At 44.1% G+C, this 16,695-nt stretch overlaps 1 protein-coding gene across 1 annotated transcript in view; it reads right to left on the reverse strand.

The window, feature by feature from the left end:
- The window catches only part of LOC143803852 (mucin-5AC-like), a 394,146-nt gene that overhangs the window by 28,959 nt on the left and 348,492 nt on the right, over positions 1-16,695 (reverse strand). Inside the window, exons 29-30 of the mRNA XM_077281617.1 lie at positions 7,719-7,762; positions 5,700-5,861 (exon numbers count right to left, since the gene is read on the reverse strand). Coding sequence (XP_077137732.1) covers positions 5,700-5,861; positions 7,719-7,762 — 206 coding nt within the window. The remainder of the gene's footprint in view (positions 1-5,699; positions 5,862-7,718; positions 7,763-16,695) is intronic.

The following is a 16,695-nucleotide window of genomic DNA, read 5'->3' on the forward strand; positions in this document are numbered from 1 at the left end:
TACTGGGTTCCTCATAGTACAATAAAGTGTCTCTGGCGGTGGTGGTGCGCACCCAACGTCAGACACACTGTTGTAACATGAGGGGCCTTGGGCCTGTACCGCCGGCCACAAGAGAGTTCACCCACCCCCAGGTCAAACATTGCTCTACCACTTCCACAGTTATCTCTCACACTTCCACCAATGTTAAGTCTATGCGCTGACATCCTTCCATACCTGCCACTGACAATACCATTGTGTTGACATGTATGATGGTACTTAACATAGTCAGGGGCAGTGTCCTCTATTTACCACAGTAAATACTTTGCGCAAAATTAGTAGGTCTGAAACAACGCAGAGGATCCCACCCCTGAACCTAATGATTGCACCCTTTAGTGTTTTTGTTTTGTTTTAATGCGAGACATTCACATTTAGTTGTTGTTTTGGACTACTAACTGGCAGACACTCATTACAATCGGCCTCCACTGACCAGACCACTGTTGCCCGTGTACCCCTGGAACCAATAATAAAGTGCCTACAGCCAGCCCATTTTATTATGTTAGGCCTTTGAAGCCTGTCTGCGGTCCCTCCTTCCACTAGGCCTCCACTGACCAGACCACTGCTGCCCGTGTACCCCTGGAACCAATAATAAAGTGCCTACAGCCAGCCCATTTTATTATGTTAGGCCTTTGAAGCCTGTCTGCGGTCCCTCCTTCCACTAGGCCTCCACTGACCAGACCACTGTAGCCCGTGTACCCCTGGAACCAATAATAAAGTGCCTACAGCCAGCCCATTTTTTTATGTTAGGCCTTTGAAGCCTGTCTGCGGTCCCTCCTTCCACTAGGCCTCCACTGACCAGACCACTGCTGCCCGTGTACCCCTGGAACCAATAATAAAGTGCCTACAGCCAGCCCATTTTATTATGTTAGGCCTTTGAAGCCTGTCTGCGGTCCCTCCTTCCACTAGGCCTCCACTGACCAGACCACTGCTGCCCGTGTACCCCTGGAACCAATAATAAAGTGCCTACAGCCAGCCCATTTTTTTATGTTAGGCCTTTGAAGCCTGTCTGCGGTCCCTCCTTCCACTAGGCCTCCACTGACCAGACCACTGCTGCCCGTGTACCCCTGGAACCAATAATAAAGTGCCTACAGCCAGCCCATTTTATTATGTTAGGCCTTTGAAGCCTGTCTGCGGTCCCTCCTTCCACTAGGCCTCCACTGACCAGACCACTGTTGCCCGTGTACCCCTGGAACCAATAATAAAGTGCCTACAGCCAGCCCATTTTTTTATGTTAGACCTTTGAAGCCTATCTGCGGTCCCTCCTTCCACTAGGCCTCCACTGACCAGACCACTGCTGCCCGTGTACCCCTGGAACCAATAATAAAGTGCCTACAGCCAGCCCATTTTATTATGTTAGGCCTTTGAAGCCTGTCTGCGGTCCCTCCTTCCACTAGGCCTCCACTGACCAGACCACTGCTGCCCGTGTACCCCTGGAACCAATAATAAAGTGCCTACAGCCAGCCCATTTTATTATGTTAGGCCTTTGAAGCCTGTCTGCGGTCCCTCCTTCCACTAGGCCTCCACTGACCAGACCACTGTTGCCCGTGTACCCCTGGAACCAATAATAAAGTGCCTACAGCCAGCCCATTTTTTTATGTTAGGCCTTTGAAGCCTGTCTGCGGTCCCTCCTTCCACTAGGCCTCCACTGACCAGACCACTGCTGCCCGTGTACCCCTGGAACCAATAATAAAGTGCCTACAGCCAGCCCATTTTATTATGTTAGGCCTTTGAAGCCTGTCTGCGGTCCCTCCTTCCACTAGGCCTCCACTGACCAGACCACTGTTGCCCGTGTACCCCTGGAACCAATAATAAAGTGCCTACAGCCAGCCCATTTTATTATGTTAGGCCTTTGAAGCCTGTCTGCGGTCCCTCCTTCCACTAGGCCTCCACTGACCAGACCACTGCTGCCCGTGTACCCCTGGAACCAATAATAAAGTGCCTACAGCCAGCCCATTTTTTTATGTTAGGCCTTAGAAGCCTGTCTGCGGTCCCTCCTTCCACTAGGCCTCCACTGACCAGACCACTGCTGCCCGTGTTCCCCTGGAACCAATTATAAAGTGCCTAGAGCCTATTTTTTTATTTAATTTAATATTAATAAAGCCAGGATGAACTACGATATACCACGCTATGAGCTACCCAGTTGACAATTCTTTTGCGAGAAAAGCCATCCCACCCCTCCACCTGCATGATAAAGACCGCATTGTCCTTGCATTCTGTCAATTTGTCAGTCCAAAGGTATACCTGACAACAGACACATGGACCTGTAGGCCTGGCCACGGAAGGTTACGTGTCCTTTGTGGCTCAATGGGTTAATGTATTGGATGCATGGTCCACACAGGGGACAGCCTGCAAAGTCTGTCTGCAGTCCCTAATTCAAGTTGTCCTCAACTGAATAAAGCTGAGCTTCTACCTTCTGGCTCTGATTAACTGCTGTTTTTAAAAAAATTGGCTGTTCCGTCCTTCTAAAGGTGTCTGTCTGCCCCTGCCTGGTGTTGTCCTCAACTGAATAAAGCTGAGCTTCAACCTTCTGTTCCAAATTACCATTTTTAAAAATGCAATTGGCTGTTCCAGCCTACTAAAGGGGTCTGTCCCTGCCTGGTGTTGTCCTCAACTGAATAAAGCTGAGCTTCTACCTTCTGCCTCTTATTAACTGCTGTTTTTTTAAAAAATTGGCTGTTGCGGCCTACTAAAGGTGTCTGCCCCTCCCTGGTGTTGTCCTCAACTGAACAAAGCTGAGCTTCCACATTCTGGCTTTTGCCCTATACTATCAGATATTAAACTGCATTTGGCCTACTAGTGTGGTTAGGCCCTTGAAACAGTGTCTGCTGCTCTTGGGTTTGCTACTCCACTGAACAAAGCAATGCCGCCTGTTTAGTCCTGTTACCAATTTTGAACTGCATTTAGCCTACTTTATTCTTTGGCCCTATATCTGTTTCCTCCTCATCCTGCCCATTGCCCAGCCACTGCTAGATGAGTCTGCTGGTACATTGACCTAGACCACTACATTCCCCTTATACTCTACACAGCCAGAATCTGACCCTGCTGAAAGTAAGGTTCCCCTTCCCGCATGTTATACCACCTTACACAGGGACAAAGAGGAAGGTGCAGATGAAAGTGCAGGTTCCTTCATCAGGTGGGGGGGGCATACTCGTTGGCGACGTCACTGGCACAGGGCCCCTCAGAGTACGCAAAAGTGTCGCTGCTGGTGGGAGGCGCCCCCGCCATGCAAACACACCGCCGTACTTTGAGGGGCCCTGTGCCAGTGCCAGTGCCAACGAGTGGGCCCTGGCTGCTTGCTTAGGATCACAGCACTTGCAAACTTTACATACTTACCTCTCACTGCTCCACTGCCGTGACGTAGTTCACGTTTCCTGGGCCCACTAAAACCTTGAACGAGCCCTACCCCCCACAACTTTTGCCAAATGACCCCCAATTTCCAATGCCCAACTATTATTATAAAGTTAATTAAGATTGACAAGCTTCAGAAACAAGAATGGATGTTTTTGGCATTAAAATGGGCACTGTAGGTGTTTTCCTGGCCTCCACTCACTGCCGACTATGCTTCCCCATTGACTTGCATTGGGTTTCGTGTTTCGGTCGATCCCCGACTTTTAGCGATAATCGGCCGACTGCACTCGACTCGACTCTGGACAAAATCGGGTTTCTCAAAACCCGACTCGATCTTAAAAAAATGAAGGTCGCTCAACTCTACCGACAGGATATGAGACATGGTTTACATACAGTAAACCATCTAATATCCCTTTTTTTTTTGCATATTCCGCACTACTAATGTTAGTAGAGTGTATGTGCAAAATTTTGGAGCTGTAGCTTGTAAAATAAAGGGTTAAATTGCGGAAAAAATTAGCGTGGGCTCCCACGCAATTTTCTCCGCCAAAGTGGTAAAGCCAGTGACTGAGGGCAGATATTAATAGCCTAGAGAGGGTCCATGGTTATTGGCCCCCGTGGCTAAAAACATCTGCCCCCAGCCACCCCAGAAAAGGCACATCTGTAAGATGCGCCTATTCTGGCACTTGGCCACTATTTTCCCACTCCCATGTAGTGGTGGGATATGGGGTAATGAAGGGTTAATGTCACCTTGCCATTGTAAGGTGACATTAAGGCTACTTTCACACTAGCATCGTACTCGGCCCGTCGCAGTGCATCGGGCCGACGCTAGTGTTGTTAGCGCTGCACAACGGGTGCAGTGGATGCAGATCTTCAGCGCATCCGCTGCCCCATTGTGAGGTGCGGGGAGGTGGGGGCGGAGTTCCAGCCGCGCATGCGCGGTCGGAAAAGACGTTTCCGACGGAGCAAAAAACGTTGCAAGCAACGTTTTTTGCTCCCGACGGTCCGCCACAACACGACGCATCCGTCGCACGACGGATGCGACGTGTGGCACACCGTCGCAATGCATCGTTAATGTTAGTCTATGGCCAAAAAACGCATCCTGCAAGCACTTTTGCAGGATGCGTTTTTTCTGCAAAACGACGCATTGTGACGGATTGCAGTTAACGCTAGTGTGAAAGTAGCCTAAGCCAGATTAATAATGGAGAGGCGTCAATTCTGACACCTATCCATTATCAATACAATAGTAAGAAAACACACACACATTATTACAAAGTCCTTTAATGAAATAAAGACACAGGGTGTTGTAATATTTTATTAGACCCTTAATCCACCAGAAGACCCTCGTTCTGTTAAAAAGGAAAAATAAAAAATCAACAATATCTCATACCTTCCGTCGCTCAGGTCAAGTCCCACGAAGTAAATCCATCTGAAGGGGTTAAATCATTTTACACCCAGGAGCTTTGCTAATGCAATTGTGCTCCTGTGTGTAAAACCCCGGGGAATGAATGAAATGCAGGGGAATGTCCTGTGGTTACCTTGAGTTGCGGTGAGGTGCCCTCTGCTGGATGTCCTCATATGAACTCGAGCGTGGGAACTTTTCCCAGGCTCCAGTTCATGAGGACATCCAGCGGAGAACGCGTCACCGCAACTCAAGGTAACTACAGGTCACCCTGCTTTCCATTCATTCCCCGGGTTTTTACAGGCAGGGGCGGCTGCATTAACAGGCTTCTGCTTGTAAAATTAGTTAACCCTTTCAGATGGATTTACAACGTGGGACAGAACGACAGAAGGTATGGAATATTGTTTTTTTTTAACTTTGTTTCAGGTGACAAGGGTCTTCAGGTGGATTAAGAGTCTAATAAAATATTACAACACCCTGTGTCTTTATTAAAAAACATAAAAAACGGACCGTATTGTCTTACGCCTAGTGTGATGCCGGCCTTAAGGTTCCGCTGATTAGACTATCTCGCTAGTTTATAACTGGAGTGGAAAATCCTTTTGAAAGCATTATTAAATCTGCAGTATTCCACATGGCAATATTTCACATAGTATTTGTAAAGCAGGTACAGTATCTGATCACTATATGTGTTGTGGTATCATTGGTTATATTGGGCTTTGTAGAGTGGCCACATGCATTGATCCCTGATCAGTTAAAGTGCCTTTACTAACAAGAATCAAACAGTTCCCATTTACAGTGCTATTAGAGCGTTCTGCATAAATAGTGATAGCAGAGGACACCCATAAGTTGTCCCTGCAAGCAATAATGTATTATTATTATTATTATTATTATTATTATTATTACAAAAAAGTCTCACCTGTATGTGTGGTTTGTGTAGTAGTGGGACAGGTGTAGACCACTTCAATGATGGTTCCATTATCTTTGCATATACCAGTGACACATTCTCCTTTGACGCTAGTAGTGTGGTATACAATTTCATTGTATTTGTAGGTATGACCATTGTAGGTACATGTGCATTCTACAATTAAATACAATCTATTCAGATGAAAAATATTTTTAAGAAAAAAATTGCTGAAAAAGATTAAAGCATTTAACTTATTTGCAAAACTTGAGATAGAAAAGTTTGGGTCATGGTTGTGCTGGTAGGAGAGTATGAAGGAGGTATAAAATAACGAAGGACTCATCTGATGAATATATTGCCATTTCAGCTCTGTTGCTTCAGCCTTCCCCATTGATCTTTGTTAGGTCACTTTCACACGTTCAGTATTTGGTCAGTATTTTACATCAGTATTTATAAATCAAAACCAGGAATAGAACAATCAGAGGAAAAGTATAAGGCCGCGGTCACACTTGCAACTGCAATGCGAGAAACTGGCGCTAGTCTCTCACCTCAATACCCAGCACTGCCACCGGCACTCGGGACCGGAGTGTGTAGCTGCATGTATTTCTATGCAGCTGAGTGCTACGGTCCAATCGACGATGGCTGAGAATTGAGGCGAGTTTCTTGCATTGCAGTTGCAATTGTGACTCCGGCCTAATATGCAAATTGTCTCTTCAGAGAGGAAGAGGACTAGAACTCTAGTGCCATCTATTGGAAGTAGCAATTTTAACAGTCAATGTCGACCCTTTAATGAGCCTTGTCACATGACTTAGCATAAAAGCCAAACTAGAATCTCAATTTGCAGACACTGTGTTTTGGGGGTACTGCCCCTTGTCAGTGCAAAGTGGAGATCTGGTTTGACTGAGTGAGAGGCGCCTGTTAGGATTGCTACTTCCAATAGGTGGCACTAGAGTTATAGTCCTCTTCCTCTCTGAAGAGACAACTTGCATATTTCCCAGAGGAGCATTGCGGCTCCTCATCTTGACAAGCTTAGCATGTCACTTTCCGCAAGGAGATATTATACTTCTTGGATTCCGGCCTAATAGAAACACGCCACCACTTCTGTATTTATCACCCACTCCTTGTTCTAGCTTACAAATTCTGATTTAAAATACTGACCAAATACTGAACGTGTGAACGTGGATTTACAGTGAATGTCTACAGGGGATGATATTAGATATCAGAACTTATATGCTCCAAATAAGAGTTCACAATATTAATCAAATTTACTAACTGGGGTGGACGAACAATATTAAAAATTAACCTATATTAAGGTATTTAAAAAAAAATATTTTGTCTTCTCCACCGTGCTATTTGTGCAGTCTATCCACTCCGACCCTTTATATATTGGTCGGATTTGGGTACTGATAAATAAAATAAAAAAACTGTGTGTTTTATTTCTCTACTGAATTCTGAAGAATTCAGCTAGTCTGTTTTTAATCATGTGGTATCAAAGACCTAATAGAAAAGAGAAGAAATAACTGGGTAGAAAGGTCAAAATGAGCAATTGTAAGTGCACAGTGCTATATTATATGATAATTGCAATATACTAAGAAGATAAAAAATTGGATGGGAGAATTGCTTCTTAAATCAAAGGCACGAGCCACATCAGACGACCTGGAGCTGGGAAGGGTTACAGCTGTGCTTGTTATTTTATGTTTTATATTTGATGAGATAAAAATATATCCCGGAAAACATCTCTAATTAATAGGTAATTTTCTGTTGGAACATTCCCTTTTAAGGGGCCGTTATTTTTTTCATATAGCCTATAAAACCTAGAAATGCAGCCTATAGCTAATAAAGTTTGTTATGCATTTACATTTTTATGCTGTTTTGGTCTATTAGGTTTGGCAATAGGCTAGAAAATGTGACGTCTAAAATGCAGCAAATACTTTTTCGTAGCATCCTCTCTATTAGCCAGATCGATATTCTGCGCTAGCTTCAGTCAGCCTGTTTATCAAAATAATTATTTAACTTTATATTCTGCAAACTTACCATTAACATTATAAATGCAAATTATGCCTTCCATAGTACAGTTACTGTGGAGAGAGATATGTTAACAGTTTTTCATTGGACATTTAGAAGAAGTGAAAGTATAAAAAACAGTTTAATTACTATTTGAAATTAACAAATCTTTTTAATTTGAAATTCACCAGATGTGCTGAATGTTGACTGGAAATTTGATTTGCAGTGAACTGATTTACTGCAAATCAAAACTACTTCAAACTCTCCAATTGAAAAGATGTGTATGACACTCTGACTCTCTTGTCTCTCTCTTCCTATCATTTAAACCTGTATTCTCTTTTCCTCACATAATATTATTTAGTGGTTTATGCTTTTTCCTCCCCATCTCTATAGTTAAGCTATTAACTGCAATGTTCTCTCACTATCCAGATTCACTACAAAATGTCTGTTGCATTTTCTGCTTCTGCTTTTATATAGGCTGAACTAATCCCTCCAGATTGGCTGAGCTATACCATGTGATGTTATGCAAAATCCCATCCAGCCATGCCTGAGGTCATGTGATCCATCTCTAGCAGATGCAATCCACTAGAATGTTCGGCCATTTTAGGAAATTCACACAAACTAATTTGCATCTTTTTGGAATTTGCCATGTTTAGTGAATTTCTTAACTATTCAACTGAAATTTGATCTGCTTTACATTTATATGCTCATCTTGATTAGAAATTTAAAAAGGGTTATCTAAGATGAAAAAATATTGTTACTTTGCTGCTTATCACTTTAATACCTAGGATAAGACATAACTTACCACATCTTTGACACTTTAGATGCTGCAGTCAATGGTGAATCAATGCTCCCATTACACCCCACAATAGGATTGCAGGGTGCTGACAAAGGGCCATGGCAGCTGGTGGCCTAAAACTGCCCTCCAGATCTGGGCAACCTTGATCTGTAGTCCATTGTTGTTTTGTGATTTTAATGATAGATTAAAGCGAAAGCCTAGGGATTGAAGGGATAGCCGTCGTGGAGCTTGGGCGCCACATCTCAATTTTAGGGTGCCAACCTCCGCTGTCAGGTAGGCCATCAGATCCCAGGGCCTACTAGGGATAATTTAGGCATATTGCTATTTTCAACATTTTTCTAAGGACCGCTACCCTGATTCCATGGCTGTGATTCCTCTTTTTAGGATGTTTTTACTCTGAGAGGGCAACAATTATACTATATATGGAGGTGCTACATTATATTCTATGGGGGGCTGCATTATACTCTGTGAGGGGGCTACCATATAGTCTATGGAACGGCTGCATTATACTCTATGGGGGTCTCATTATATTGTATGGGCTGCATTATACTCAGGGGGCTACGTTATATTCTGTGAGGTGGCTGCATTATACTGTGTGGGGTGGCAGCATTATACTATATGTGGGCTGCATTATACTGTATCGAGGACTATGAGGAATACATTATACTATATGAAGAATTATGGGGTGCATAATACTGTTAGGTGTCAAGTTCCCGCCTCTTCACAGGGGGAATCTCGAACCATCTCCGCTGCCATCTCCCATTCTTCTCCAGCCGCAGTTGGCATCAGTCCCAGCGTCTGGCTCAAGCTGATACTGTGCGACTGGTTACTGCTGCCCTTCCAGGCTCTGCCTTTGTAGCCAGCACTGATAAGCAGTGAGCAGGTCTTTCTGGGACTAAGTCCTGCTTTTCCCATACTGAGCATGCCCACAGGACGACCTCCCATTGGAGGTCGGGGGTCAAATGCTCAGGTCCTGTTGAAGCTCCTATTTGACCATCTGGAAGGTCCCGTAGCACTGCTGCTATAAAAGGTTTGCATGGCCGCTCGGCCATGTGCTAGTGTATACTTGAAGACGTGTGTGTGTAGATGTGTGAAATTTGCTCATTAATCATCCCCCTTCCTAGTGTTGTTGACTGCTCGCAAATGGTGGATGCTTGCTATCTAGCACCCAACTGTGCTATCTGCACCTAACACACGATACTGCGTCCTATTGCAGTGACCGCCAGTACGGCGCCGTGCACTAATAGAGCGCTTTCCTGACCCAAGTCTGGGTGGTTAGTGGCGTCCGCCAGAGCGGCACTGTATGCACTCTTGTGCATTTAATTATTGTTTCTGTTTACACTGACACCCCAGTAGCGGTGTCGAGCGCAAGAGGTCTAGAGGAACTCTTTCCCTGAGTCTTGGGATAGAGTTCTGTGACGCTCTGCTTGCGCTCTTTGTGCGGTACTGCGGCCCTGTGATGCAACAGGGTTCGCTTCCTTCATATCGGGTGAAGCTAACCCGTGTGTGTATCCACATTATACCTCCATATAGTCCATCATTACTCAGCAGCAGGTTCCATCTCTGCACGGTGGACCCCGGGCTGCGAACGCACCTTATACCATCTTCCTAATTATTTGGTGCATTCCGCTAGCCCTAACATTATACTATGAGAAGTGAATTGTACTACATGGATGACTATGAGGAGTGTATTATACTATATGGAGGACTGAGCAGTGTATTTTAATATATGGAGGACTATGAGGAGTGTATTATACTATATGGAGGACATATGCTACACTGACAGTGATTGACACATTAGCCAATGATGGGACAGTAGTAGTCCCATCATCCGGCTAATGTGTTGAATGAAAAAAAAAAAAATACTCCATACATACATTCTACATACATACATACATATAGACATACAGTACATTCATACATGACATACATTACATTAAACATAGATTACATACTCACCATTACTTGTCATTTTGATCCCCGAAGCCAGTGTCATCTATAAAAAATGTGAAAAAAACAAACAACCAATATACTCCCTGTCCGCAGAAATCCACGAGTGTCCCACGACGATCTCCCGTGGAGAGCAGCAGCATCAAATAATGCGACCGCTCTCTAGGGGCTCAGAAACACAATGACGGGAGGAAGGTATCCTTCCGCCACTGTATTCCTCTGCCGCTGTAAAAAAAAAAGTCCCTAGTCTCACTTTATGGCATTGCTGTATGAGACATTTTCCCATGCAGCAATTATATAAAGTGACACTTTGAACTCAGGTAACCTCAGTGATGCACTGCAGGAGCCATTGTCTCCTGTCAGTGTGTCACTGAGGGTCCTATAGAGCAGTGACGTCACCCGATGTCACTGTTCTATAGGGGAGATCGTCGTGGGACACTCGTTATTAATTGGACTACGGCGGACAGGTAGTATGCGGTTTATTATTTTACGTTTTTTGCAGGCGCTGAAGTATGGTAAGTATGGTGAAATGAAGAATATTAAAATACTTTTTCCTAATGTGTGCGTGTTTTATTAACCCTTTTCTTACTATTGGATTAATAATGGAGAGGCGTCTTATTGACGCCTCTCCATTATTAACCCGGCTTAATGTCACCTTACGATAGCAAGGTGACATTAACCCCTTATTACCCCATATCCCACCGCTACACGGGAGTGGGAAGAGAGGGGCTAAGTGCCGGAATTGGCGCATCTTACGGATGCGCCATTTCCGGGGCGGCTGCGGACTGGTATTTGTAGCTGGGGAGGGGCCAATATCCATGGCCCCTCTCTAGGCTATGAATATCAGCCCGCAGCTGTCTGCGTAGCCTTTCTGGCTATAAAATATAGGGGGACCCCACTTCATTTTTTTGGGGGGTCCCCCTATTTTAATAGCCAGTAAAGGCTACGCAGACAGCTGCGAGCTGATATTCATAGCAGGCTACAAATATTGGCCCCCGGCCGTCGGCTTTCCCCCTCTGGCGCAGAAAATTGCACGGGAGCCCACGCCGTTTTTTTCCATTTTTTTTTTTTTTAAATTCAACGCTCATAAAGGCCTCTTTCACCCTTGCGTCAGTACGGGTCCGTCGCTATGCGTCGAGCCGACGTAACGACGCACGTTGTGAAATTTGTACACGACGTGGGCAGCGGATGCAGTTTTTCAACGCATCCACTGCCCATTCTGAAGTGCGGGGAGGAGGGGGCAGAGTTTCTGCTGCGCATGCGCGGTAGAAAATGGCAGACGCGACGGACAAAAAAACGTTCACTTGAACGTTTTTTCGTGCCGACGGTCCGCCAAAACTCGACAGATCCGTTGCAGAACGGACGCGACGTGTGGCCATTCGTCGCGATCCGTCGCTAATACAAGTCTATGGGGAAAAACACGCATCCTGCGAGCACATTTGCAGGATCCGTTTTTTTCCGCCAGATGTTTTTTTCCACCGGATCAGTTTTTTTCCACCAGATCCGGTTTTTTACATTGGATCCGTTTTTTTCTGCCAGATCTGTTTTTTTCCACCGGATCCGTTTTTTTCCACCAGATCCGGTTTTTTTCCGCCGGATCCGTTTTTTCCTGCCGGATCCATTTTTTTCCGCCAGATCCATTTTTTCTCATAGAGTTGTAATAGCGCCGGATTGCGCCTGATGGCCACACATTTCATCCGTTTTTTGCAGGATTCGTAAAAAAAAACTTTCCGCCGGACGGAAAACTCATAGGAACGTTTTTTGTCCGTTATTTTTCATGCATGTTTCCATTCAAATCATGCACATTTTCCGTTTATTTATTTTCCAAAAACCTCATCAAAACCTGCATCAAAACTAAACTGCATGAAAAACCGCACCAAAAACCTGCATCAAAAACAGCATCAAAAACCGCACCAAAAACCTGCAGCAAAAAAAGCACCAAAAACTGCATCAAAAACTGAACCAAAAACTACATAAAAAACCGCACCAAAAACATGCAGCAAAAAAGCACCAAAAACTGCATCAAAAACCGCATCAAAAACTGCACCAAAAGCCGCACCAAAAGCCTGCAGCAAAAAGCACCAAAAACTGCATCAAAAACCGCATCAAAAACTGCACCAAAAACTGCATCAAAAACCGCACCAAAAACCTGCATCAAAAAAAGCACCAAAAACTGCATCAAAAACAGAACCAAAAACTACATCAAAAACCGCACCAAAAACATGCGTTTTTTGATGCAGTTTTTGGTGCTTTTTTGCTGCATGTTTTTGGTGCGGTTTTTGATGTAGTTTTTGGTTCAGTTTTTGATACAGTTTTTGGTGCTTTTTTTGATGCAGGTTTTTGGTGCGGTTTTTGATGCAGTTTTTGGTGCAGTTTTTGATGCGGTTTTTGATGCAGTTTTTGGTGCTTTTTGCTGCAGGTTTTTGGTGCGGTTTTTGATGTAGTTTTTGGTGCAGTTTTTGATGCGGTTTTTGATGCAGTTTTTGGTGCTTTTTTGCTGCACCAAAACTGCATCAAAAACCGCACCAAAAACCTGCAGCAAAAAGCACCAAAAACTGCATCAAAAACCGCATCAAAAACTGCATCAAAAACTGCATCAAAAACCGCACCAAAAACCTGCAGCAAAAAAAGCACCAAAAACTGCATCAAAAACCTTATCAAAAAGCTACATCAAAAACAGCACCAAAAACTGCATCAAAAACTGCATCAAAAACCGCACGAAAAACCTGCAGCAAAAGGCACCAAAAACTGCATCAAAAACTGCATCAAAAACTGCACCAAAAACTGCATCAAAAACCGCACCAAAAACCTGCAGCAAAAAAGCACCAAAAACTGCATCAAAAACTGCATCAAAAACCGCACCAAAAACTGCATCAAAAACAGCACCAAAAACCTGCAGCAAAAAAAGCACCAAAAACTGCATCAAAAACCGCATCAAAAAGCTACATCAAAAACAGCACCAAAAACTGCATCAAAAACCGCACCAAAAACCTGCAGCAAAAAAGCACCAAAAACTCCATCAAAAACCGCACCAAAAACAGCACCAAAAACCTGCAGCAAAAAAAGCACCAAAAACTGCATCAAAAACCGCATCAAAAAGCTACATCAAAAACAGCACCAAAAACTGCATCAAAAACCGCATCAAAAACTGCACCAAAAACTGCATAAAAAAACTGCAGCAAAAAAAGCACCAAAAACTGCATCAAATACTGCACCAAAAACTGCATCAAAAACCTGCATCAAAAAAGCACCAAAAACTGCATCAAATACTGCACCAAAAACTGCATCAAAAACCTGCAGCAAAAAAGCACCAAAAACTGCATCAAAAACGGCATCAAAAACCTGCAGCAAAAAAAGCACCAAAAACCTGCAGCAAAAAAAGCACCAAAAACTGCATCAAAAACCGCATCAAAAAGCTACATCAAAAACAGCACCAAAAACTGCATAAAAAACCGCACCAAAAACCTGCAGCAAAAAAAGCACCAAAAACTGCATCAAAAACCGCATCAAAAAGCTACATCAAAAACAGCACCAAAAACTGCATCAAAAACCGCATCAAAAACTGCACCAAAAACCTGCAGCAAAAAAGCACCAAAAACTGCATCAAAAACGGCATCAAAAACCTGCAGCAAAAAAAGCACCAAAAACTGCAGCAAAAACTGAACCAAAAACTACATCAAAAACCGCACCAAAAACATGCAGCAAAAAAGCACCAAAAACTGCATCAAAAACCGCATCAAAAAGCTACATCAAAAACAGCACCAAAAACTGCATCAAAAACCGCATCAAAAACTGCACCAAAAACTGCGTCAAAACCTGCATAAAAAACTGGTGCAGTTTTGATGCGGTTTTTGATGCAGTTTTTGCTGCAGGTTTTTGGTGCGGTTTTTGATGCAGTTTTTGGTGCAGTATTTGATGCAGTTTTTGGTGCTTTTTTTGCTCCAGCTTTTTGATGCGGTTTTTGATGCAGTTTTTGGTGCAGTTTTTGATGCGGTTTTTGATGCAGTTTTTGGTGCTTTTTTGCTGCAGGTTTTTGGTGCGGTTTTTGTTGCAGTTTTTGGTGCTGTTTTTGCTGCAGGTTTTTGGTGCGGTTTTTGATGCTGTTTTTGATGCAGGTTTTTGGTGCGGTTTTTCATGCAGTTTTGATGCAGGTTTTGATGAGATTTTTGGAAAATAAATAAAAGGAAAATGTGCATGATTTGAATGGAAACATGCATGAAAAATAACAGACAAAAAACGTTCCTATGAGTTTTTCGTCCGGCGGAAACAGTTTTTTTAACGAATCCTGCAAAAAACGGATGAAATGTGTGGCCATCAGGCGCAATCCGGCGCTATTACAACTCTATGAGAAAAAACGGATCTGGCGGAAAAAAATGGATCCGGCAGGAAAAAACGGATCCGGCGGAAAAAAAACGGATCTGGTGGAAAAAAACGGATCCGGTGGAAAAAAACAGATCTGGCAGAAAAAAACGGATCCAATGTAAAAAAAACCGGATCTGGCGGAAAAAAACGGATCCGGTGGAAAAAAACAGATCTGGCGGAAAACAACGGATCCGACTGAAAAAACGGATCTGGCGGAAAAAAACTGATCCTGCAAATGTGCTCGCAGGATGCATTTTTTTTCCCCATAGACTTGTATTAGCGACGGATCGCGACGAATGGCCACACGTCACGTCCGTTCTGCAACGGATCCGTCGAGTTTTGGCGGACCGTCGGCACGAAAAAACGTTCAAGTGAACGTTTTTTTTGTCCGTCGCGTCTGCCATTTTCTACTGCGCATGCGCAGCAGAAACTCTGCCCCCTCCTCCCCGCACTTCAGAATGGGCAGTGGATGCGTTGAAAAACTGCATCCGCTGCCCACGTCGTGTACAAATTTCACAACGTGCGTCGGTACGTCGGCTCGACGCATAGCGACGGACCCGTACTGACGCAAGGGTGAAAGAGGCCTTTATGAGCGTTGAATTTAAAAAAAAAAAAAATGGAAAAAAACGGCGTGGGCTCCCGCGCAATTTTCTGCGCCAGAGGGGGAAAGCCGACGGCCGGGGGCCAATATTTGTAGCCTGCTATGAATATCAGCTAGCAGCTGTCTGCGTAGCCTTTACTGGCTATTAAAATAGGGGGACCCCCCAAAAAAATGACGTGGGGTCCCCCTATATTTTATAGCCAGAAAGGCTACGCAGACAGCTGCGGGCTGATATTCATAGCCTAGAGAGGGGCCATGGATATTGGCCCCTCCCCAGCTACAAATACCAGTCCGCAGCCGCCCCGGAAATGGCGCATCCGTAAGATGCGCCAATTCCGGCACTTAGCCCCTCTCTTCCCACTCCCGTGTAGCGGTGGGATATGGGGTAATAAGGGGTTAATGTCACCTTGCTATCGTAAGGTGACATTAAGCCGGGTTAATAATGGAGAGGCGTCAATAAGACGCCTCTCCATTATTAATCCAATAGTAAGAAAAGGGTTAATAAAACACGCACACATTAGGAAAAAGTATTTTAATATTCTTCATTTCAACATACTTACCATACTTCAGCGCCTGCAAAAAACGTAAAATAATAAACCGCATACTACCTGTCCGCCGTAGTCCAATTAATAACGAGTGTCCCACGACGATCTCCCCTATAGAACAGTGACATCGGGTGACGTCACTGCTCTATAGGACCCTCAGTGACACACTGACAGGAGACAATGGCTCCTGCAGTGCATCACTGAGGTTACCTGAGTTCAAAGTGTCACTTTATATAATTGCTGCATGGGAAAATGTCTCATACAGCAATGCCATAAAGTGAGACTAGGGACTTTTTTTTTACAGCGGCGGAGGAATACAGTGGCGGAAGGATACCTTCCTCCCGTCATTGTGTTTCTGAGCCCCTAGAGAGCGGTCGCATTATTTGATGCTGCTGCTCTCCACGGGAGATCGTCGTGGGACACTCGTGGATTTCTGCGGACAGGGAATATATTGGTTGTTTGTTTTTTTCACATTTTTTATAGATGACACTGGCTTCGGGGATCAAAATGACAAGTAATGGTGAGTATGTAATCTATGTTTAATGTAATGTATGTCATGTATGAATGTACTGTATGTCTATATGTATGTATGTATGTAGAATGAATGTATGGAGTATTTTTTTTTTTTTTTCATTCAACACATTAGCCGGATGATGGGACTACTACTGTCCCATCATTGGCTAATGTGTCAATCACTGTCAGTGTAGCAGGCATAGCCCGATGGGACTTGTAGTCCCATCGGACGATGCC

This window comes from Ranitomeya variabilis, chromosome 2 (genome assembly GCF_051348905.1).
Source record: "Ranitomeya variabilis isolate aRanVar5 chromosome 2, aRanVar5.hap1, whole genome shotgun sequence".
Taxonomy (NCBI): Eukaryota; Metazoa; Chordata; class Amphibia; order Anura; family Dendrobatidae; genus Ranitomeya; species Ranitomeya variabilis.